At 40.2% G+C, this 23,053-nt stretch overlaps 2 protein-coding genes across 3 annotated transcripts in view; one reads left to right on the top strand and one right to left on the bottom strand.

Moving 5' to 3' along the window:
• XPOT (exportin for tRNA) overlaps window positions 1-23,053 on the top strand; it is a 168,274-nt gene that overhangs the window by 19,608 nt on the left and 125,613 nt on the right. Inside the window, exon 2 of one of the 2 annotated variants that reach the window (XM_070789358.1) lies at window positions 1,053-1,114. The exons of the other annotated variant lie outside the window; for it this stretch is intronic. The gene's annotated coding sequence lies outside the window, so the exon portion shown is untranslated. The remainder of the gene's footprint in view (window positions 1-1,052; window positions 1,115-23,053) is intronic. 2 annotated transcript variants of the gene reach the window in all.
• The window catches only part of C5H12orf56 (chromosome 5 C12orf56 homolog), an 80,086-nt gene continuing 69,130 nt past the window's right edge, over window positions 12,098-23,053 (bottom strand). The window contains exons 10-13 of the mRNA XM_019960887.2: window positions 22,861-22,935; window positions 22,258-22,332; window positions 19,386-19,564; window positions 12,098-16,272 (exon numbers count right to left, since the gene is read on the bottom strand). Coding sequence (XP_019816446.2) covers window positions 16,146-16,272; window positions 19,386-19,564; window positions 22,258-22,332; window positions 22,861-22,935 — 456 coding nt within the window. The 3' untranslated portion in view covers window positions 12,098-16,145. The remainder of the gene's footprint in view (window positions 16,273-19,385; window positions 19,565-22,257; window positions 22,333-22,860; window positions 22,936-23,053) is intronic.

Raw genomic sequence — 23,053 nt, 5'->3', positions numbered from 1 at the left:
AGAATATAAATGTTGTTCTCATAAATGGACACTATTTAAACTCCCAAATAGATTGGAGTTGTATTTGTCAACATTTTCTTTCTAGTCAATTCTGTAAAAGATTGGAGCCCTCGTTAAGACAAAAGGACTCTCCCTGTGTTTTAAATGATGATGGACTTGTTTAGTTCTTTTAGTAACATCATTAAAATTTATATCTTGTGTTCCTCAGAGATCTTTTGAGTGTTTTTTCCCTAAGTATGTGTGTATCATTAAATGTTAATTCCTCTGATCATTCAGTTCTGTTGTTCTCACCTGTGTCACTTAATGTTGGCATTTCCATCCATTTATCCATTTACATGTAGGGCAAAGGTCTTCATGGAGACTTTTGGAGCTGTGCTTTCTGCATATTAGTAAACATTTTTTCTACAAATGACCTTGTCTTGACACTTAATAATAAAACTAAATATTCTCTCCCGTTTTTAAATAGTTAGCTACCACCACATGCAGAGGTTGAAGAGAGAGGGGATTGAAGCACAGATTATCCAAGAATTAAGGCTGGAAGTGAAGTGAAAGCTTCCCTCTTAAGAGTAGGCACACCACTACGTGTTTTATTTCCTAAAACTTCTAGTTCTCCTGAGGAAGGCGTGTAATATCTCATTCAGAAGATTCTAAAGATTTAAGACAAAAGATGCGAAGAAGTGGAAAAAACTGTCCTTTTCAAAAATTTGAGATGGTCTTTATTCTGACCGCTACCTGAGTAGCAGTCCTAAATTATAACTTTCCAAGTCTCGTAAAAGCATTATTCCTAAAATAAATGATGCTTCAGTCACACCCTCACCAGTTTTTATTTTAAATGAAATTCTGTTTTTACCACGCTTCTTCTCTTGCTTAGAGCCGTGACTCTATGTCCTCTCTTTTTGTCACTCTCTCCCCAACTCATTTCCTTCTTTTCTAATCATATTTCTATCCTTCTTCTCATTCTCTTTATTCTAAGTTATAATGTATGTACTTAAAATACTTTTACATTTTTAAAGTAATTTCATAGTCTTCCTGTCTTAATTGATGTTTTTCAGAATATCCATTTCTTATTGAAAACATCTGTTGAGCATCTGTGATCAGCCAGATCCTGAGCTAGGTAAGGAGATATAATCACCTGTAAGGAGCTCATAGTCTACTGGAGATGGCATTTATTAAGTAAATAATAACATAATTTATTTGTCTAATAACTCAAAGTCTATGATAGAGTGGAGTCGAAGGTAGCTTTACTGAGAAAGTGAAGCTGAATTTTGTGAATACAAGTATGAATGAGGTATGAAGGGGCTTGGCATACTCCAGATAAAGAGAAAACAGGGTGGGGAAGGATGGGAAAAAAAGAGAGAAGACCAATGTGGTGGGAAAATTTTGAGCCAAGGGTAGAGTGATTTGAGGGGAGGTAGGTAGGGACGAGGACATGTAACGCCACTATGGGCTAGGTTATATATTTTGGCCTTAATCCTAAGAAAAATGAAAAAGCTATTGGAAAGTTTTAAATAAAAAGGATATAATCAGATTTTATTATTTTAAAAGTAACTGTGGAGAAATTTAAGATTCAGAAGACCCCTAAAAAGGCTATTGCTGTAACATAGGTGTTAATGATCTTGGTTTGGACTAGTAAAGATGGGAAGAAGTATGTGTTTTGAAATTCTATTGTGGACAGAATTCACAGGACTTCGCTGTGGATGAGTATAGATCTGTCCTGTCTAGAAACAGAGGGAGAAGTGAAATGACTTCTCTTGAAGTATAGGAGTCTTAATCAAGATTAATTCATGATAATACAGTAATTCATGATGGAAAGATGCAGATAAAAGAAGAGGAGACTTCAATTTATTAGAATATAAATGCCATGCCTTGAAGTCAGGGGTTTTTAATTTCTTGTTTATAACTGTATCTCTAGTGGTTGGAATAGTGCCTGACACATACCTACTAAATAAATATTTGTGGAATGAATGTGTAGTGCCACAGTTACAGTACAGAAACTATCTAAGCAGTTGCCTTGGCCAAGACTCTAATTATAAGAAGAAAAACTTAGATTAAATTTACCGTCACACCTCACATTGCCCCTCTAAAGAGGTAATGAGAGAAAGCTTTGTTTTTGTTTATTTATTTACTTAATTGTTCCTGGTCTTGGTTGTGGCACATGGGATCTTTAGTTATGGCATGTGTGACCTAGTTCCCTAATCAGGGATCAAACCTGGACTCCCTGCATTGGGAGCGTGGAGTCTTAGCCCCTGGACCACCAGGGAAGTCCCAAAGCTTTGTCTTTTAATCATGGGACGCTGGAGAATTTAAGCTAAGCAGACAGCTGGTCTATAGGAATAAAGAAGGACAAAATACTTGCCTGGGCAGCTCGTCTGGGACCAGGTGAAGGTCCTCGAAGCCTAGTGGCTTTGCAGGACCACTCTGTTGGAAACCACAAAGAATCTGAGTGTATCTGAGTGTGTGGGCTAAATTCCTGACTTTATAAACGGAAATTCATCGTTGCTTGTATCACACATCTGTGAGACTTATAGACTGCCTCATCAGCAGGACCCAAGAACAAAAGCCTGTCTAGTTATCTTCCAGCTTTCCTGAACTGAATTTTCCAAGTTGAAATAGCCGAGTCTACTAGTAAGCTTCTGAGAGCAGCCAGTTCACCCGGTGTCTACTGCAGAGGCTGGAAAACTGCCACCTGCGGGACCAGTTAGCCTGCAGCCCATTATTTACATTTTAACAGCTTTATTGAGATATAATTCACATGCCCTGCAGTTGCCCTTTCAAAGTGTACATTTCAGTGGGTTTTTTGGTGTATTTATTGAGTTGCACTATCTTCACCACAATTGATTTTATAACATTTTCATCACATATCCCCAGAAAACCCTCACCCATGAGCAGTTCCTCTCCCTGTCGCCAAAACCTGCCAGCTCTCATATTCTTTTTTTGTTTTTTGTCTATAGATGTGTGTATTCTGGACGTTTCTTATAAGTGGAATCATACAATAGGTGGTTTTTTTGCAACTGGCTTCTTTCACTTAGCACGTTTTCAGGATTCATCCAGGTTGTGGCACAGCAATGCTGCTTTCTTTCTTACTGCCGAAAGAATGAAATGGATGTTTCCACATTTTGACTATGATGAATAATGCTGCCATGAACATTTGTGTACAGTGTTTTGTGTGGACATATACTTTCATTTCTCTTGGGTATATACGTAGGAGTGGAATTGCTAGATCATATATAACTCCCTGCTTAGATGTTTGAGAAACGGCCAAACTGTTTTCCAAGGCTGCTGAGAATTTTATAATTCTCACAGTAATGTATGAGGGTTGCAGCTTCTGCATATTCTTGCCAACATGTGTTATTATTTGTCTTTTTGATTATAGCCATCAAGGGGTGAGGAATGATATCTCATTAGGTTTTGTTTTGCATTTCTGTAATTTACAGTTTATTTTTATACAGTGTGAAAACTATGAATGGTTTTTACATTTTTTTAATGTTGAAAAATCAAAAGAAGAATATTTATCTGAAATTTCAATTTCAGTGTCTATAAATAAAGTTTAAGGGAAATTCAGTCTCACCAGTATATTTTGTATTGTCTGTGGCTGCTTTTCTCCCTGCAACAGAACTGAATAGTTACAACATTGACTGCATGGCCTGCAAAGCATAAAATGTTTACTGTCTGTTCATTTACAGAAAATACAGTTGCATGAGACTTGTCTACAAAATAGTTGATGAGACTGCAAAGAATATAGGATAGGAAGGAGGAAATATCACTGCCCAGTAGAAATGAATTTTTAAAAAATAAAAATAGGGGGTGCAAACGAGCAGAACAAGGGAGCAAATCAGGATGTTATGGGTCTTAGGGAGGCTACCATATTTTCACTTGAGTCATTATTATAAGATCCTTCCAAATCTGGGCTCTCCACATCTTGCAGTTCTCTCCCAGAGTTCCATTCTTAATCTACTTCTCTGGTTATATATTGTTCATCAGAAACCTCCAGGGATGTCCCATGCCTGCAGACCTCTTCTTCAGGAACGCTTAGCCAGTGTCCCGCATGATCTGCCACAACTTAATTTTCTGACGCTTACCTTCTATCAAAGATGTGCATGTGCTAAGTCGCTTCAGTCATGTCCAACTCTTTGTGACACTGTGGACTGCAGCCTACCAGGCTCCTCTGTCCATAGGATTCTCCAGACAAGAATACTTTACAACTGCACCACTGGGGAAGCCCTCTGTTGGAGACACCTCACCTGAATTTCAGGATTCTGTGCTTTCACTCATACTTTCTTTTCTACTTGGAATGCTTTTCTCTTCTCCAAATCCTAGACACATTTTATTATTATCATAAAATATTTCCAGCATACAGTCAGTTCAGTCAGTTCACTTGCTCAGTTGTGTCCGACTCTTTGCGACCCCATAAATCGCAGCACGCCAGGCCTCCCTGTCCATCACCAACTCCCGGAGTTCACTCAGACTCACGTCCATCGAGTCAGTGATGCCATCCAGCCATCTCATCCTCTGCCGTCCCCTTCTCCTCCTGCCCCCAATCCCTCCCAGCATCAGAGTCTTTTCCAATGAGTCAACTCTTCGCATCAGGTGGCCAAAGTACTGGAGTTTCAGCTTTAGCATCATTCCTTCCAAAGAAATCCCAGGGCTGATCTCCTTCAGAATGGACTGGTTGGATCTCCTTGCAGTCCAAGGGACTCTGAAGAGTCTTCTCCAACACCACAGTTCAAAAGCATCAATTCTTCAGTGCTCAGCTTTCTTCACAGTCCAACTCTCACATCCATACATGACCACAGGAAAAACCATAGCCTTGACTAGACGGACCTTTGCTGGCAAAGTAATGTCTCTGCTTGTCAATATACTATCTAGGTTGGTCATAATTTTCCTTCCAAGGAGTAAGTGTCTTTTAATTTCATGGCTGCAGTCACCATCTGCAGTGATTTTGGAGCCCAGAAAAATAAAGTCTGACACTGTTCCACTGTTTCCCCATCTATTTCCCATGAAGTGACGGGACCGGATGCCATGATCTTCGTTTTCTGAATGTTGAGCTTTAAGCCAACTTTTTCACTCTCCACGTTCACTTTCATCAAGAGACTTTTTAGTTCCTCTTCACTTTCTGCCATAAGGGTGGTGTCATCTGCATATCTGAGGTTATTGATATTTCTCCCGGCAATCTTGATTCCAGTTTGTGCTTCTTCCAGCCCAGCGTTTCTCATGATGTACTCTGTATATAAGTTAAATAAGCAGGGTGACAATATACAGCCTTGACGAACTCCTTTTCCTATTTGGAACCAGTCTGTTGTTCCATGTCCAGTTCTAACTGTTGCTTCCTGACCTGCATATAGGTTTCTCAAGAGGCAGGTCAGGTGGTCTGGTATTCCCATCTCTTTCAGAATTTTCCACAGTTTCTTGTGATCCACACAGTCAAAGGCTTTGGCATAGTCAATAAAGCAGAAATAGATGTTTTTCTGGAACTCTCTTGCTTTTTCCATGATCCAGCAGATGTTGGCAATTTGATCTCTGGTTCCTCTGCCTTTTCTAAAACCAGCTTGAACATCAGGAAGTTCACGGTTCACATATTGCTGAAGCCTGGCTTGGAGAATTTTGAGTATTACTTTACTAGCGTGTGAGATGAGTGCAATTATGCGGTAGTTTGAGCATTCTTTGGCATTGCCTTTCTTTGGGATTGGAATGAAAACTGACCTTTTCCAGTCCTGTGGCCACTGCTGAGTTTTCCAAATTTGCTGGCATATTGAGTGCAGCAATTTAACAGCATCATCTTTCTAATATAGGGATATCTGTGCACTCATCACCAAGCTTTGTCAAATCTTTTGCCATCTTCTTTAGTTTGAAAAAAAATTGTACACTTATGAAACAATATTACCCACGTGGATACTTTTAAAATCTCCACAAATACTAAATCTTCTAAGTTCAGCCTTGTTAATGAACCCAATCAGAATTAAACTTCTTTCTGTGATTTCCTGTAACCCTTTCTTTATACCTGTACCATCTGACTTATTCTACCCTTGTAATATCTTCTTTAAGTGTTCCTTACTGTTATCATTCCCATAGAGTGGTACAAAGATGATTTTAGATAGTCCAAGGTAAAGGCATTTAAAATTTTTAGAATTGTGTTTATTTAAAAATACATATTAGAAATATGTAAGCACAAATATTTAAATATATATTTCTAGAACATCAACTCCATGGTTTCCCAGATACTCTAAACTAAGTAGAGGTACTAGAAATGATGTTAGAAAAATATGGAGTAAATAAAAATACAGATGATATGGCAAAAGTTTTGAAGGTTGTACTCAGTTTAGCTTAGAGAATTTAGCTTTTTAGAACAGAGACCCAGTTTTATTAATTTTGTACATCCTAAGTATCTAACTAACTCCAAATTAGTCCAACTAAATCCAAACTCTCTGGGATGGCGAGATCCTTGAAAATTGTGTGAAACTTCCCAAACCTCTGACAGACCACATTTAGACATTGTCGCCACATTGAGTGTCCCCAGCACATATGCCAAGGACAGATGGTGCTTTTTTCCCCTTCTCTCTCCCTGTCCATTATGACAAGTTGCTCCAGTTGGGGCTTGATAAATATGAAATAATGCTAATAATAGTCGTCATCTGAAGGAATGAGAACTCAGAGTTGCCAGAATGCTGTCATTAGTATCCACTTCAACAGACCAGTCTCAGCAAATTTGTCTATAGGCCATTTTAGAGAAATATTTCTCCGCTTCCTTAAAAATCACTATTTTGTGGCATCTTTTCATTATTGCTAACACAGAACCATCTGAAGTTTCATTGGCAGCTGAATTTGGTCTTGAGACTTGGCGACGAGGAATCATTTTGTTGTGTAGCAAGCCCAAAGCATCATGCTAGCCAAATTATGTATCATACACTTACAAAACTGCTGTCCAGTCTTCCAGCTCCTCTGAGTAAATGTGGCCTTCTCAGAAGTTTCACCCCTCCTACCCAAAAATGACCTTGTATGCTCTCAAATATCAGAGAATCCTCAGTGTGATGAAACCTTTCACTCTATGTATTAATATTTCCTTTCTTACAGCCTGTGTTTTGAGGTGGTGTTTTGTTAATATGGGGGAGTCAGGGGAACCCCTGACGCTTCTGAGTCACAAAAGATCAGAACATGTCAAAAGTTTGGTTGAACCCCCAAAGCTTTACTCACATTAGACTGGATATGCGTCTCAACAAAGCCCGAGAAGCTTCTCTAAGTAGGTTTAACTTTTGCTTCTTAACTCCCACTGCTAAGGCACACATCTTTCCTGATCCTAAAATTCCACACCGAGACTGGCTTCTAACCAGGGTACAGATATAACTTTATTACTTTATCATCCAAATGAGGACACTATTGAAAATATAGCAGAGGTGCTGGGGGAAAAAAAGCGTAAACCGTCCAGGGACACCATGATGTTAAGTCACCATACTTAAAACATGGTGAGCCCTTCAGCCTCTGCAGCAGAGCCTCTCAAATTGGGGTCTGAACTTCAGCTTGAAAGGCTGTGGAGTTTCTTAGCAAGTTTTAAGTTTCATTTTTATCTCAGTGGAATGCCTGTGTTTGCATTGTTTATGTTGGGCCATTGTTTGTCCCTAAGTGGGGGAACTTTGAGTGTTCTCAGCCAAAAAGAGAATAGAAGCAGGCACTTCCTGGTGGTCCAGTGGTTAAGACTTCTTTGCCTTCCCAATGCAGGGAGCACCGTTTGATCCTTGGTTGGGGAACTAGAATCCCACATACTGCAGGGCGTGGCAAAAAATAAATAACACTGTGGCTGTGTAAATCAACCATATTTCAAAATTTTTCTTTTAATTTAAAAGAAAATTTAAAAAAATAGCAATACATTGGGGAAAAAAAAGAACACAAGCAGATTTCAAACATAGTGAAATGTTCAAGCGAAGGGACAGTCCGAGGTTAGCGTGGCCTGTACGTAAAGATGCGTAGTAGTTCAGAAGAGCACAGTGAAATGTGATGCCAGGAGACTGAAGAACTTAAGGGCCTTTGTGATATATTCTACCATCTTCATTTTGCGAGGAGAGGTGAAGTTTGAGCAAAACATCACATGTGACATTGATATTAATTTACATTTAATTTTGTAAACTTTTAAATATACATTTGTGCTGATTTTATAAGAACATATGGGGGCTTCCCAGATGGCTCAGTTGGTAAAGAATACACCTGCAATGTAGGAGCCAGAGGAGCTGCAGGTTCGATCCCTGGGTCGGGGAGAGACCCTGGCAGAGGACATGGCAACCCATTCCAGGATTCTTGCCCGGAGAATCCCCCAGAGGATGACAGAGGAGCCTGGTGGGCCTCAGTGCATGGGGTCACAAAGAGTCAGACACGACCTAAGCGACTGAGCACAAAAGAACAGTTTTCTCACACCTAGATTTATGTTAGTACATATTAAAGAAGGCTGACAACAAAAATTAATTTAATTTTGAAGATCAGCAGGAATTAAAAGTTTATCAATCAAAACTCCTAGAGCAGTTGTTTTTCTGTCTTCCTTGTCCAATTTTGCCCCCTGGTGGTTATAGTTGGGAATAGATGTAAAATGTTTAGTTGCCAAGTAGTGTTTGACTCTTGCGACCCCCATGGACTGTAATCCACCAGTCTCCTCTGTCACTGAGATTTCCCAGGCAAGAATACTGGAGTGGGTTGCCATCTCTTTCTCCAAGGGATCTTCCCTACCCAGGAACAGAACCCATGTCTCCTGCATTGGCAGGTGGATTCTTCACCATGGAGCCACCTGTGAAGCCCCAGGATATAAAATACTCCCTTTATAAATGAGTCCTTTCCAAATTCATTTGCAGGTTAGCTGTGCTGAAGACAGAGTAATTTCCATGTAGGAACAATGTTCTAAATAATGGCTAATATTGCAGAATAGCCCACAGAACCCCACAGTGGCCCTCTTCCACTTGATCTACACCCTCCACCTCCTGTACTGCCCTGCTGCTTCTGCTAAGTCACTTGAGTCATGTCCCATTCTCTGTGACCCCATGGCCTGTAGCCCACCAGGCTCCTCTATCCATGGGATTCTCCGCAAGAATACTGGAGTGGGTTGCCATTTCCTTCTCCAGGGGATCTCCCCAACCTGGGGGTCGAACCTGTGTCTCTTTTGTCTCCTGCGCTGGCAGGCAGGTTCTGTACCACTTGCACCACCTGGGAAGCTTCTACCATCCTCCTTGCTGGCAAAACACACCACTAACCACTGTCACTACCACTGCCACTAACTGCTCCATCTGCGTCACCACCACAAGTGGAAAGAGGAAGGAAGGGAATTAGTGGCTCCATCAAATCCAGCATCTTTATTTATAGGCACAACTTATGCCCTGAAATCCTACACCTCTCCTGGGGTCTTCAAAGGAGTGGACCACCTAGAAGGAAACTTAACGGTCCCCTTTGCCTCTCAGAATCTTAGGGCAAATATTAACCTTGCTTTCTTTTCTCTTGTTCCACCTCTAGCCCCTTAATTCTGCAAAGTCACCTTCAAAGTAGAAGACAACAAGAAAGGAAAAGAAAAATAGAAAAACAAAAGGAAAGAAAACCCTTTGCCCCAAGGTTTTTCCTAAACCCAGATGCCAGAGATCTCTGATATATAACCAGTACACCTTCAAAACCTTATCTCCTCCAAGTTGTATAACTTCCTCATCAGTCCCTTCTAGGGACTGGCTCAGAGATCAAGGGTTGAAGGCAGAAGCAGTCTTGGTCCTCCTGGTGTTCATCATACACTGTCAGCACTGAAGTCGTCAGCTGTTATTTGTGCTGTGAGATTCCAAGGGCTGCTCCCCAGTAAGGGACAGTGACAGTGTAGACCCTGTTGTGCTTAGACAAATACAAATCCCATTTTAAAAGGATCAGAATTCTGTGGGATACTGTCTAATCCATTTAAAATGACAAAAGGGAAAATGATTTTATGATTTTAGCCATGTTTAGCCAACTTTTAAGGACTTCCCTGGTGGCTCAGACGATAAAGCATCTGTCTACAATGAGGGAGATCCAGGTTCGATCCCTGGGTCAGGAAGATACCCTGGAGAAAGAAATGGCAACCCACTCCAGTAATATTGCCTGGAAAATCCTGTGGATGGAGGAGCCTGGTAGACTACAGTCCATGGGGTCGCAAAGAGTCGGACACGACTGAGCGACTTCACTCACTCAGCCAACTTTTAGAAAAAAGTTGGAAGAACAGATAAGTAAAATACTTATGCTGGTTAGAGTGCTTGATTGTGGCAAATGATCTAATTTGGAATTACACTAACATTGATAGAATGTATTTAAAATAAATGAAAATGTCCTTGTTCTGTTTACCCATTGCTACATAATAAACCACCTCAAAACTTAGAGGCTTAAAATCACACTTATTTTTTTTTTAAAGATAAGCTCATAGAATCAGAGGGTAGAAAGTGGTTGCTAGGGGCTGGGATGGGGAAATAGGGAGAGGTTGGTACGTCTCCAAACTTTTAAGGGTATAAACACTTTCAATTATGAGATGAATAAGGTCTGAGTACCTGATGTGTAAAAACACACATACACAAAAAAAAACTTCCCTGGTGGCTCAGACGGTAAAGCGTGTGTCTACGATGCGGGAGACCCGGGTTCGACCCCTGGGTTGGGAAGATCCCTTGGAGAAGGAAATGGCAATCCACTCCAGTACTGTTGCCTGGAAAATCCCACGGACATAGAGGCCTGGCAGGCTATAGTCCATGGGGTCGCAGAGTCGGACACGACTGAGCGACTTCACGTTCACATTCACCTGATGTGTAACATGGTCACCGTAGCTGATAACACTGTATTATATAATTGAAATTTGCTAAGACAGTAGCGCTTGAATGGTTCCCCTGCCCTTCAAAAAAAAAAAAGATATCTATGGGAGGTAAGGGATGGATTAACTTGAGTGGGGGTGAGGGGTGAGGGTGGGGAAAATCCCTTCACAGAGTACAAGAATATCAAGTCATCACATTGTTTACTTTAACTGCCTTACAGATTTATTAGTCAATTATACCTCAGTAAAGCTGGAGAAAATCCAACCCTTTATTATATCTCATAATTCTGTGGCTTGCCTGGGTGGTTTTTCTAGAAGTCTTACTTGGGGCCTTTTCATGAGTTTGCTGTTATGTGGCAGCTGGGGCTGGCGCTCCTGTCTGTGGTCTCCTTCTACATGTTTCTTTAGCCCATGCTAAACTCAGCATAGATTAGGCACTTTGTAGAGTAGCCAGATATTGGGATAGCACTATCCCAGATGTTGGGATATAGTCATGAATAAGACGAATGCGGGCCAGACCCTCATGAAGCTTACATTCTTAAACTCCTGCATTGCAGGAAATAAGTAAGTAAACAAATATAAAGTGAAGTAAGTGATGGGGAGGCCACTTTGGAGTGATCAGAAAAGCCCTTTTTGAAGTGACACTTGACAATCTGGAGGCGCGGTGGGGGGGTGGGGGGATGGGGGGGAAGCATTTGCTAGTGCAAGTGTCCAAGCCTTGAAAGAACTTGGAGGTTTAAAGGAAAACCATAAAAGGCCCATGTGCTTAGGGAGTAGTGAATGAGAAGACTGATTGGATTAGGTCACAAAGGTAGTCAAAGTTCAGGTCATTAAGAGTCCTGAAAGCCATGGTAAGGACTTTGGATTTCATCTTGGGTAATGAGAATAAAAGAGGTTTAAAGTCATAAATTGTATTGATTTCCTTGTTCAAAAGAATAGTCCACTCTCACCTTAGAGAAGGGTTTTGTAGGAGTCAGGGTGAAAACAAGGTAATGAAATAGTTTATTGCATTAGGTGATGGAGGTTTGGACAAAAATAGAGTAATTATGAGGAGTCAGTAGGTTATTCATATATTTTGAAGGAATTTCCAATAAGCGCTGCTGACAGATTGTGTTTGGAGGATGAAGAGAAAGGAGAAAACACAAAGGTCTCCCAACTGTCTCTTTTTTTTTTTTGACTTTTTTTTTTTAATTTAATTTTATTTTTAAACTTTACAATATTGTATTAGTTTTGCCAAATATCAAAATGAATCTGCCACAGGTATACCTGTGTTCCCCATCCTGAACCCTCCTCCCTCCTCCCTCCCCATACCCTCCCTCTGGGTCGTCCCAGCGCACCAGCCCCAAGCATCCAGTATCGTGCATCGAACCTGGACTGGCGACTAGTTTCATACATGATATTATACATGTTTCAATGCCATTCTCCCTAATCTCCCCACCCTCTCCCTCTCCCACAGAGTCCATGAGACTGATCTATACATCAGTGTCTCTTTTGCTGTCTCATACACAGGGTTATTGTTACCATCTTTCTAAATTCCATATATATGCGTTAGTATACTGGTAGGCTGAATGAAGTAAAATTCACTGAGGAGGAGCAGACTGGTGGAAGAACAGATTTCTTTATTTGGGCAGAAGGCAGGAAAGAAAATTTTAAATTCTATTTGAACATTTTAAATTATATTATGCCCACTTAATAATTTGTAATTGAACTGTTAATACATGATTTAAGGTTCACCCAAATCTGTGCAAGAATAAGCCATGTTATAACAAAGTGCCATACTACCTGGAAAATTAGAATTAATGACATGTATTTAAAGTATAAGTTCTTAAAGTGAGTTAGTGTTTCTAGAGTTTAGAGTTAGGATAATTGCTACCATCGATTGAGGGGTTTTTTATTTGTTTGAACCATATGAGATTGCAGATATTGACAATTTTGAACTTGAAAATGGCAATGCCATATGGTTTGTCTCTGTATTCTGGCCATAGAACTATTTGTTTATATATGAATGAATGAGTATTCACAAAAACCCTTAAGGTAGACTTTCTATTAACTTATGCTTGACAAAATGGAAGTTCTGAAAAAAGTTAAATAACCTGCTGAAAGTCAGATAACAAGTAGATGGGCAAGAATCAAAACAAGGTCTTGCTGACAAAGCATCTGGACTCTCGGTCACAAGGTTATACCACCCCAATTTCCAGCCAGAATCATTCTGCCTTCCTCTCAATGTAAAAATCTTTAGGTCCAAAAGACAGATGTACAGGCACAGAGTGCTTGGTCTGATGGGATGAAGAATTGCTGACTGTCTTCCTCCTACAGGGAGCCAAGTTCAGGTGGAACTTACAAGTCAGTATTGCATTTTAGAAGTAAATATAGTGAACAAAAAGAAATCAGAGTGAGTTAATACTATTAAAGTTTGCTCAGAAATTCCCATTAAATTCATTTTTTCAAGAAATTTCCAGCTTCTCTTCTACATTTATCACTGAAACCTCTCTACTACACAAATACATTAAATAGAAAACAAGTGATTCTAACCTCAGAGAAAATACAATGCCACCGGCTGAAACATATCACCAGTCAACAAGCTGTGACCACTTTTCGCAAATGCCTTATAGCATGTTTAATACCATACTTAATACCATACTCAGGCATTTCTATACACCGAAAAGTGGCACTACCAGTGAGTGAGAGTCAGTGTGGAAATAAGTAAAATACATCATCAATCAGAGAGACTTTAGGCTTTTCCCTCTTAACATAGTTTCTGGATTATCTAGATTTCACTAAAATGAAGAAACTCTTCATATGTGTATTCTCACCCTGTCTATAATCAATTAGGAACACTATAAGGACAGAATGGCAAAGTCTGCTTGATCAGTTAGTAATTAGCTGTTTAAATCAAAGGTTAAAAAAAGTTTACATGACTGAAAATCTTTCTGTCCACCCTTGGGAAGAATATTTCCCACACAGCTCTTGTGTTGTGAATGTCAATTAGAGTCTACAGTCCTTGGTGATGAGCAGTAGAAATAGTCACCTAATGAAATCATACTCCTGCTGATATAAAACTGAATTTTCAGTATAGTAATGAAATGAATCTGTTCTTCATTGCTGTATAGATTAGGGGCTGAGTATAATAGCTAGTCCCCAAATTGGTCCTGGAAATAAGGGCAGTACTTACTAATCTCTAAGTTCTCAGCCAGCTTTGATAGTAGTTTAATAAGTACCAAAACCTAAAACTTCCCGGGTGGCTCAGTGGTAAAGAATCTGCCTGCCATTTCAGGAGACACAGGAGACATGGGTTCGATCCCTAGGTAGGGAAGATCTCCTAATGGGGAAAATGGCAACCCACTCCAGTATTTCTTGCCTGGATAATCCCATGGACAGAGGAGCCTGGCAAGCTACAGTCCATGGGGTCACACACATGGGGTCACAGACATGACTCAGCAACTGAGCACGCATGCACTGAGTCCTTACTACTTCCATATACCATGCTACGTGCTTACACAATACCTTTTCATTTAAATCTGACAACCCTCTGGGATAGGTTATATTTTTGTTTTGATTAAGGCTTAGAGACGTTACGGAGAAGGCAATGGCACCCCACTCCAGTACTCTTGCCTGGAAAATCCCATGGATGGAGGAGCCTGGAAGGCTGCAGTCCATGGGGTCGCTGAGGGTTGGACACAACTGAGCGACTTCACTTTCACTTTTCACTTTCATGCATTGGAGAAGGAAATGGCAACCCACTCCAGTGTTCTTGCCTGGAGGATCCCAGGGACGGGGGAGCCTGGTGGGCTGCCGTCTATGGGGTCGCACAGAGTCGGACACGACTGAAGTGACTTAGCAGTAGCAATAGAGACATTAAGTAACTTCCCAAGGTCCAAAACTAATGGGAGAGAAGAGGCAACATGGACAAGAAGGCACGTGGGAAAGAGACCCCCAAGCCCTCTCCAGAGCCTCGCCACGCCTAGCCCAAGGCCAGGGCACTGCCTGGAAGCCGAGGCAGAGCTGAGTCAGTCCTTTTGTCATTCTGCAGGCTCCACACTCATCAGTAGTCAGCCTACTGTCCCATCATTTTTCCAGTTTCAAGTGTTGCTTGCCTTTGTCCTAAGAATCTTTTCAAATTCTCCTGTTTAACAATCTCTTGGGAATAACCCCTCATCTGACAGCCTGGGACACTCATAAACACCATTTTGCTCCCTTTCTGCCCCTAGATTAGAAAGCTTAGAGGACTTATAATCTTGGATGGGTGACAGTGCAGAAGGCTCAGACACTTTCTGGGGCAATGGTGATGACAGCCAGGAGGAAAATGCTTAGTCCAAAGAAAACAGTATTGTTGAAATCAATGTACAACCAGGCACTGAGCCAGAGTAACAGAGGAATGCACTGCCCATTACAGAATGCTAAGAAGTGTCTCATCACAGGCAGAGAATGTCAGAGCTGGAAGACAACTTGAGAACAAGTTCTACCTAGCCTTTCACATGGTAGAATAGGCCCTGAAATGAGATCTGGCTTTCTCCAGGTCAAATAGCCGGTTAGTGGCTTACCCAGAACCAGGAATCAGATGTCCTGAGTTTAACTCTCTCTCTCCACTGCACAGCACAGGCAAGTCTGGCTTGGGAGCTCTTTTTTTGGTGCTGGATTCTTCTCTGATTCTCCCTTAAGTAAGGTGAATGGAGGACCCAGTTCTTGAGTTCTTAGAAACCCAACTCCAATAGTTCAGCAGGGATGCCAAAGTGAAGGTTTTTGTTGGATTAGTTTACTGCCATAAGATATAGTAAGACATTTTAGAAATAACTGGAAGAGCCATAACTGCTTATACACAGTTTCTCTTTCATAGAAACGCTACGAGACTGCTCTCATTAGCCCCAGGTTCGTTTAAGAGTGGCAGAATGCATTTAGTTTTGTTGAAGCAAGTCTAAGCTTCTTTCCCCATGGTAAGTGAGGAACTGACCTTTCTTACAGCTATGCCTAGGTTCTTCTGCTCCTTCTTCCATGAATATTTATATCACTAGAATTTTTACAGGTGGTGTCATCCTGTTGCCCAGTATTTACACTCCCCACAATATATTTTTGGATATGTCGGTGGCTTCATGCCAGTCACCATTATTACACCAAAACTCATCAGGTGCACTTTGTACACTTGCTCTTCATAGGTTTCTGTTTCTTTTATGTCTTTAGAAACTTTTTCTTTTGGAAAAATGCTAGTCTTCAGCAACACTTTATGTCATTGTATTGAACAGTTTCTTTTTAAAGACTTCTCTCAGAGAGGTATTGAGGGAACCTTCAAATAAGATCTTTTTTGTAGAATACAGGAATAGCTGTATTTCTAATAAATATTAAGTTGACTTCCAATTAACATTTTATACTCTTATTAACATTTCACAGATTGTTTCTGTTCAACCAATTTCAGAACTTCATGGAAAAGTTGAGTGGTAGGTTGGGTAATAGGGTAACATAATGGGAGCCTTTTTTCCAATGCTGGCATGTGAATAAAGTACCTGCAAATCATAAAAAGAAACAAAATAGAGAGCTTTAAAAACAAGACTTTTCACACCAGTCACATCATTAAATACATACTTACTGGCATAGGGCTGTTGAGTGTGGGAGTTTAACCCACAAGACTACCAACACTTAACCCTCCAATCTCCTCCATTTGTGACCTAGAAGACCTCTGCTATGTGAGTCTTTCAGCTCACTGAAGCACTTTACTTCAGCAAAGAAAGTGAATTGCATTAATAATGTATCAGTTATCAAAGCATCAATAAGGAAGCTAGGACTGTCCTCACCACGGTGTGAGCTGAGGCTCCTGCCTCTCATTTTCACAGGCCACACACAGTGGGGAGTTGAAATGAGTCAAGCTGGGGTGAGTGAAGCTTGGCCCCCCACTAGGACCAAGTCGAGGGAAGAGGAGACTTTGTCCCCACGGCCTCAGTGAAGTACAGTTGACCCTTGAACAACATGGGTTTGAACTGCGTGGATCCACTTGGGCTTGGATTTTTTTCAGTAAGTGTATATAAATATAGGTGTAGAACACTGTGCACAGACCTGTGTTGAAGTGGATAGCCTGTCCTTACGTAGGCATGAGGTGATGCTTAATATAAAACTGATAATGTGTGAGTTCTCATATTACTGTTTATAACTTTGTTTTCAAAGACTTACATACCATACAGTATGCTTCTCTTTCTTGTAATTGGAGAAACTGTATCAGCCTATCACCACACGTGTTTTTTTTTAAGTAACAATGCTTCCAATACTATATTATGAATATAGTGTGTGCCATAAACATGTTTTTACGATTCATTCATTATTGTATAAGCCAGGTTACCATGAAGTGATCATATTGCTGCTGCTTTGTTACCAGTGCATGAACCATTATGCCTGTACATAAACATAAATTTCTTTTTCACATTATCTTTTCATTTCTTTTGCCTAGTGATTGTAATATATGTAACATCTACAGTGCTTTGTACCATATAAGACAAATTAATGTAGATACATATAGATAGACAGTTCATCTTTTAAAGACAACATGAACTTCCTGTATCAATAAATATGATTTTCTTAATAATATTTTCTCTAGCTGACTTAATTATAAGAATGCAGTATAAGATACATATAACATACAAAATATGTATTAATAAACTTTATGTTATCAGAATGGCTTCTGGTCAAAAGTCGGCTATTCGTTAATTTTAGGTGGAGTCAAAAGTTATATATGGATTTTCAGCTATGTAGGGTGTGGCACCCCTAGCTACAACACTGTGCAAGGATCAGCTACTATAGGAAAAAACCAGGGAAGAGACAAAAGTAAGAAAATCTTTAGCTAGACTCTTGGACGGCTTCAAGCATTGCTTCTCAGCCCTGGACGCACATTAGCATCACCTAGAGAGTTTATTTTAAACACCAGTGCCCAGGTGCCACCCCAGACAAACTGAACAGTTACAACATTTCTGTATGTGAGTCTTGGGTGTCACATGTAGGAAGGATAACACTAGGGACAAAGAGAGGAGACAGTGGCAAACTGAACAGTGCATTATCTACCTAAGAGGCCAGCTGCTTTTGAGCCCTGGCCAACTATTTTCATGTAGGCATGTGACACTATAGTTGCCATTGTTCTGATTTTTAAATGTGCATAACTATTTTTAAGACATTGATTTATGTGACCCATGCTACAACATGGATGAACCTTGGAAACATCATGCTAAGTGAAAGACACCAGACACAAAGGCCTATGTTGTGTGATTCCATTTGTATGGAATGTCCAGAACAGGCAAATCCACAGAGACGGAGAGTAGATTAGCGGTTGCCGGGTGCTGGGGTGTGACAGCTTCATGGGTAACAGGCTTCTTTGGGAGTGATGAAAATGTTCTGCAATTAGATAGGGGTGGTGGTTGCACAACACTGTGAAATGTATTAAAAGCCACTGAGGGAATTCCCTGGTGATCCAGTGGTTAAGACTCTGTGCTTCCAATGCAAGTGGCCTGAGTTCGATCCCGCATCCCACATGGTGCAACCAAAACAAAAAAGTAAAAATAATAATAAAGTCTTGGCAGTTCCTAGAAGTCCAGTGATTAGGAATCAATACTTTCACTGCTGTAGGCCTGGGTCAAAAAATAGTCTTTAAAAATAAAAAAGCCACTGAATTGCACCCTTTAAAATGTTTAAAATGGTGAATTTCATGCTATATGAATTTTCCTTCAAAAAAAGTGAGGAAAAAATTAGGTCCTGGGCACCAACTCATAGTGGGGCAACCAAAACCCTTTTATGGGGACCAGAATAGAACCTCTGCTATAAAACCACATGGAGGAAAAACAGGACTGACACTGGCCTGTACAATTGTTTAAAGCAAATCTTTAGGCCACAGTACATGCCTTCCCATCCATGTATGTTTGTCTCCATCCAAAGTAATAACAAAGCTGTGCCTGCTGTACCCTTTTCATCTTAAGTTAGACACAACCTGGATTTTGTTTTGTTTTTCCCTTTAAAGGTGCTAATGCAAAGCTATACCGCTAAGAGCATTTGGCTTTGCCGGCCTATAAATAGAAGTAGGAACCCCCGAGGTGCAGAACAAGCTGGCTGATGAAACAACGCGCTCTACTGTTCTTTCTTACTGTTTTGTTATTGAATGTAAGAGAAGGGTAAATGAAACAACAAAAAAGAAAACCCTAATTCCTGCATTCATCATTCCTCCCTTATCAATTGTTTTTCTTTCCCAATGACTGGGTTAATTCACAGCCAATTATATTGTCTCCTTCAGTAGGGTTTCTTACTTTCAGTTACTCACATGTTAAAATCATTACCAGTTCTGCGAAGTAGATGCTGGCTGCGATAAAGACAGTGAATGAGAAACAGTTCTTCCCAGAGAGCTTTGATGCTTCACTGGTCTCTTCTGGCCTAGGAATGCACTTCAAGTGGCAATAGTTCTTAGACACCCTCCCACCCCAAATCCTGCCTTACCACAGTAAGGTAACTGTGTTATCAAAGTAAAATGTTAAAAACAAACATTAGAATTTCCTGCTTAATCTTCTAACTATTGGGCTGTGTTGTCGTTTTGCATGAAAATAAAAAATGAGTGGATTTTGTGGAAGATGAGAGTCAGACTTTTTCTTACCTGAATTCTTCTCTGTAGTTGTTCCTAATATACTCAGCTAAAGTCTTGCTGTACTGCAGGCAGCTCTTGAGGATGTAAAACTGCTGGTACAACAAAACCGCTCGGCCAGGACTTAGCAGCTGAAATGAAGCTGAAAGGCCCTTCACCACTTGTTTCACAATACTGGCCACAAAAGTAATCTAGACAAGGGAAACACAGTTACACACGCACGGCATGCCACCTGCAAGGGCCACCTGCTTAGCCGGAACCTCAACTAGAAATCTAGGCTGAAGTCCTTGCCACCCTGCCACCCGATGCCCTTGCATTGTGCTATTTCTTACTGAGTTAGTACTAAGAGAGCACCAGACCATAGACTGACTGGGTTTGCCAGTTGCCCCCCTAAAATCTGGATCAGAACTAGACCTGACTGTCAAAGGAGTTTGACTCCAAAGCAGAAGGAGAACATTGGAAGCATAAATTTAGGCTACTGTAAAAAACAGAAAGGAATACTACTACCCTTTCAGGCTCTAACCAGAAGGTCATTCTGGATGCTCATTAAATTAGCACTGACAAAATTTCCCTTTTCTATTCACGTGGCTACTGACCCTTCCTAAGTAAGGCAGGTGATCTGAAGTTTCCCCAACCCAGATCCATTTACACATATTGACTAAATATTGTGTCAGGAAAATGTAGATTGAGATCAGAGAGTCTGGAGCAGAGAAACAAAGCAATGCCCATTTGGGAATTAAATTTTTAATTTCTTTAGCATCTTGCTGTAATCAAGAAAGAGAATCAGCCAGAGCTGACTGGCATGCAGGTATATTCAATGATTCCACCAGTTTCCCTGCTTGCAAATTTCTCTCAAATGGTCTGTTTCTACCCAGACTCTTTAGAAATAGGTTAATACTGAAGTTTTCAACACTGTTTGTGGTCCTTTTGCCATCTTTCATCCTGACATGCTTTATGGTCACAGGCTGGCCACATACTCAGCTCAGTTCCTTTGGTGAACCAACCCTAGAGGTTGATAAGAAAACTTTCCTGTCGCTTGGAGTTCTTAGGACCCCAAATTTCACACAATAGTTTAGATGATGAGGTCTGCAAACATCCCACACAAAAAGTAAGGGTCTTGCATCATGCACATATGAACTACTATCGCTGGGAGTGACTGTAACTTTACAACAGTCTTTGAAGTGGGGCTGAGACTGGTTAGAGTCTATGTCTGCTAAAGGACCCAGATTCCTGGCTCAACCTCTGTATAAGGCAGTTGGCTGTACTACTGACAAGTGTACCCTTTGACTGCAGTCAGGTTTTTATACATATATGTCACAGAGATCTGGCAATTGGATTCCCTAAGACAGACTCAATATCAACATAGCTCAAAGCAGGAAACCACTGACGGTTAAAAGAAGCATGTTCATGTATGGAAGGAGAACATAATACTACATGTCAATCCTCTATTAGCAACAAAAATTTAGTTTGCATTACTACCTTTTGAAAAGATTTCCAATTAAATCTATGTTGACTACACAGACAAATACATGAATGAATAAAGGGAAAGTAAGTTTGGGGAGATGAGAAGAGATTAATGGATAAAGCCTTTGTTAGAGTTAATTCAGCAGATATTTTATTTAACATCTATTATGTGCCTGGCACAAAACACAGAGCTCCTACCCTTATGGCCCCTGGAGTTTGGGAAGAAAGACATTGTATCAATCATGATAGACTAGATTATGTGATGGTAGTAAATCTCACAAAATATCAATGCTTTGTTTAACACAAGGAGCGTTTATTATTTGCTCATGCTGTATGTTCCTTAAGGATCGGTAGGGGTTTCTGCTCATTGTAGTCACTGGTCCACATTCCAGAACCGACCTAATTTCAAGTGGGTAGGGAAGTGTACTGCTACTACTTGCCTGAAAGGAGAGAAACCCAGAATATATATGGACACTAATGGCTACCACAAGACAGAATCAAATAATAACACAGTGTAGACTGCCACAGTAACAAGTCCTATGTAGAAAAGGAAAAAGTCGCCATGCTCTGACAATGTGTGCCCGTGATGGAAGAATCTGATATAATCAGAATGAGAGAATCATCACCTCCACCCCACACAAGCAAGGGGCACTGAGGCCTGAGGATGAGTAGGAGTTAATTAGGTGTAAAAAGAAGAAAAAAGCACTTCAAGCAGACAGACAGAGGGAATGGTAAAGACCATGTGATGGAGTTGGGAGTATCAGGGTGGGCAGTGGGTATGAGACCCACATAGCTGGCAGAGTGAGAGACCAAATGAGGCTGTAGGGTTATAACATGCACAGCCTTGTAGGCCATATTCAAGTTTCTAGTCTTCATTTGTTGTCTTCATTTATTATGAGCACGTGATTTAAAGCAAGTGATGACATAATCAGATTTTTTATTTTGAATAGATTCCTTTGACTGTAGTCTGGTGGAAGGACAGGACAGACCATTTAGATGCAATTAGAGTGTCAAGGAGAGAGGTGGTGATACCACAGACCAGGATGGCGGCTGCCAGGACAGAGTAGCCTCAGCACTAAAAGTGTGCTACTCATACTCGCCAACTCACACTCACTGTTTAAGATGAATGTTCGTGTTTTTCACTTAATTATACAGCCAGTGTTTTAAAATTCTATTTTCTACGTATATCTTAGGGCTTTTCATTAAATAAAAATCACATTTAAGATGTTATTTCAATATCTTAAACATTCAGGCCCCAAATAGAAAAGTATTTTATTTTGACTAATAAAATTATCAAATGTACATTTTCTTCTGTTTTATAAACTTGACCCCTTATAGAGAAATAGTCATTAATTAAGCACAAGAGCATCTGTTTCATCAGCCTTGAGTGATAGTTTTTCTGCGTCTAGAAGGTACTTACTATGGGAGGACAACTTTGTAAAAAGGACATTATCCAGCTAATAGCAAACTTTGTTGACTCCAATCCAATATTTCCCTAAAAAAAAAATGCAAGGAAATAAGCAAGTTATATTCATGAAGGTAAAACATAGCTAAAAAGATATTCCTTTTCAAATATATTTTATCCTGATTAATCAGATCTTTAAGATGAGTATTTAGGAACATAAGCTAGATGAACACTTAGGAGCAATAGTAGTCCTATCATTTACATCACCCAATTTTGGAGATTATCTCTAATACAAGCATTTTAATTATAGAATATATATATATATCATATAACAGGGCTTCCCAGGTGGCTTGGTGGTAAAGAATTAGCCTGCCAATACAGGAGACGCGGGTTTGATTCCTGAGTTATAAAGATCCCCTGGAGAAGAAAATGGCAGCCCGCTCCAGTATTCGTGCCTGGGAAATACCATGGACAGAGGAGCCTTGAAGGCTACCATGCATAGGGTCACAAAAGAGTCAGATGTGACTTAATGACTCAACAACAACAGTATATATCATATAATGATCATGACATACAAGATAATGACACAATATAGTATGTATAATAAAACCATTGTACCTGCTGAAAGACAAGAAGTATCTCATACAAAAGTGCTGTAGCTGTATCTGTATATTCCAGGATAAGCTTCTGTAACTAGAATTTTAAATAGTAATCAATGCAGTATCATTGGCAGAGCCAGAAAATAATCATTTCTTCTGGTTCTCCTTAGGTATTTATAAAAAGAATTTATGATCAGTAGAAAGTATTAGTG

Source organism: Bos indicus, chromosome 5, assembly GCF_029378745.1.
Source record: "Bos indicus isolate NIAB-ARS_2022 breed Sahiwal x Tharparkar chromosome 5, NIAB-ARS_B.indTharparkar_mat_pri_1.0, whole genome shotgun sequence".
Classification (NCBI taxonomy): Eukaryota; Metazoa; Chordata; class Mammalia; order Artiodactyla; family Bovidae; genus Bos; species Bos indicus.
This window is presented reverse-complemented; position numbering and strand designations above follow the sequence as displayed.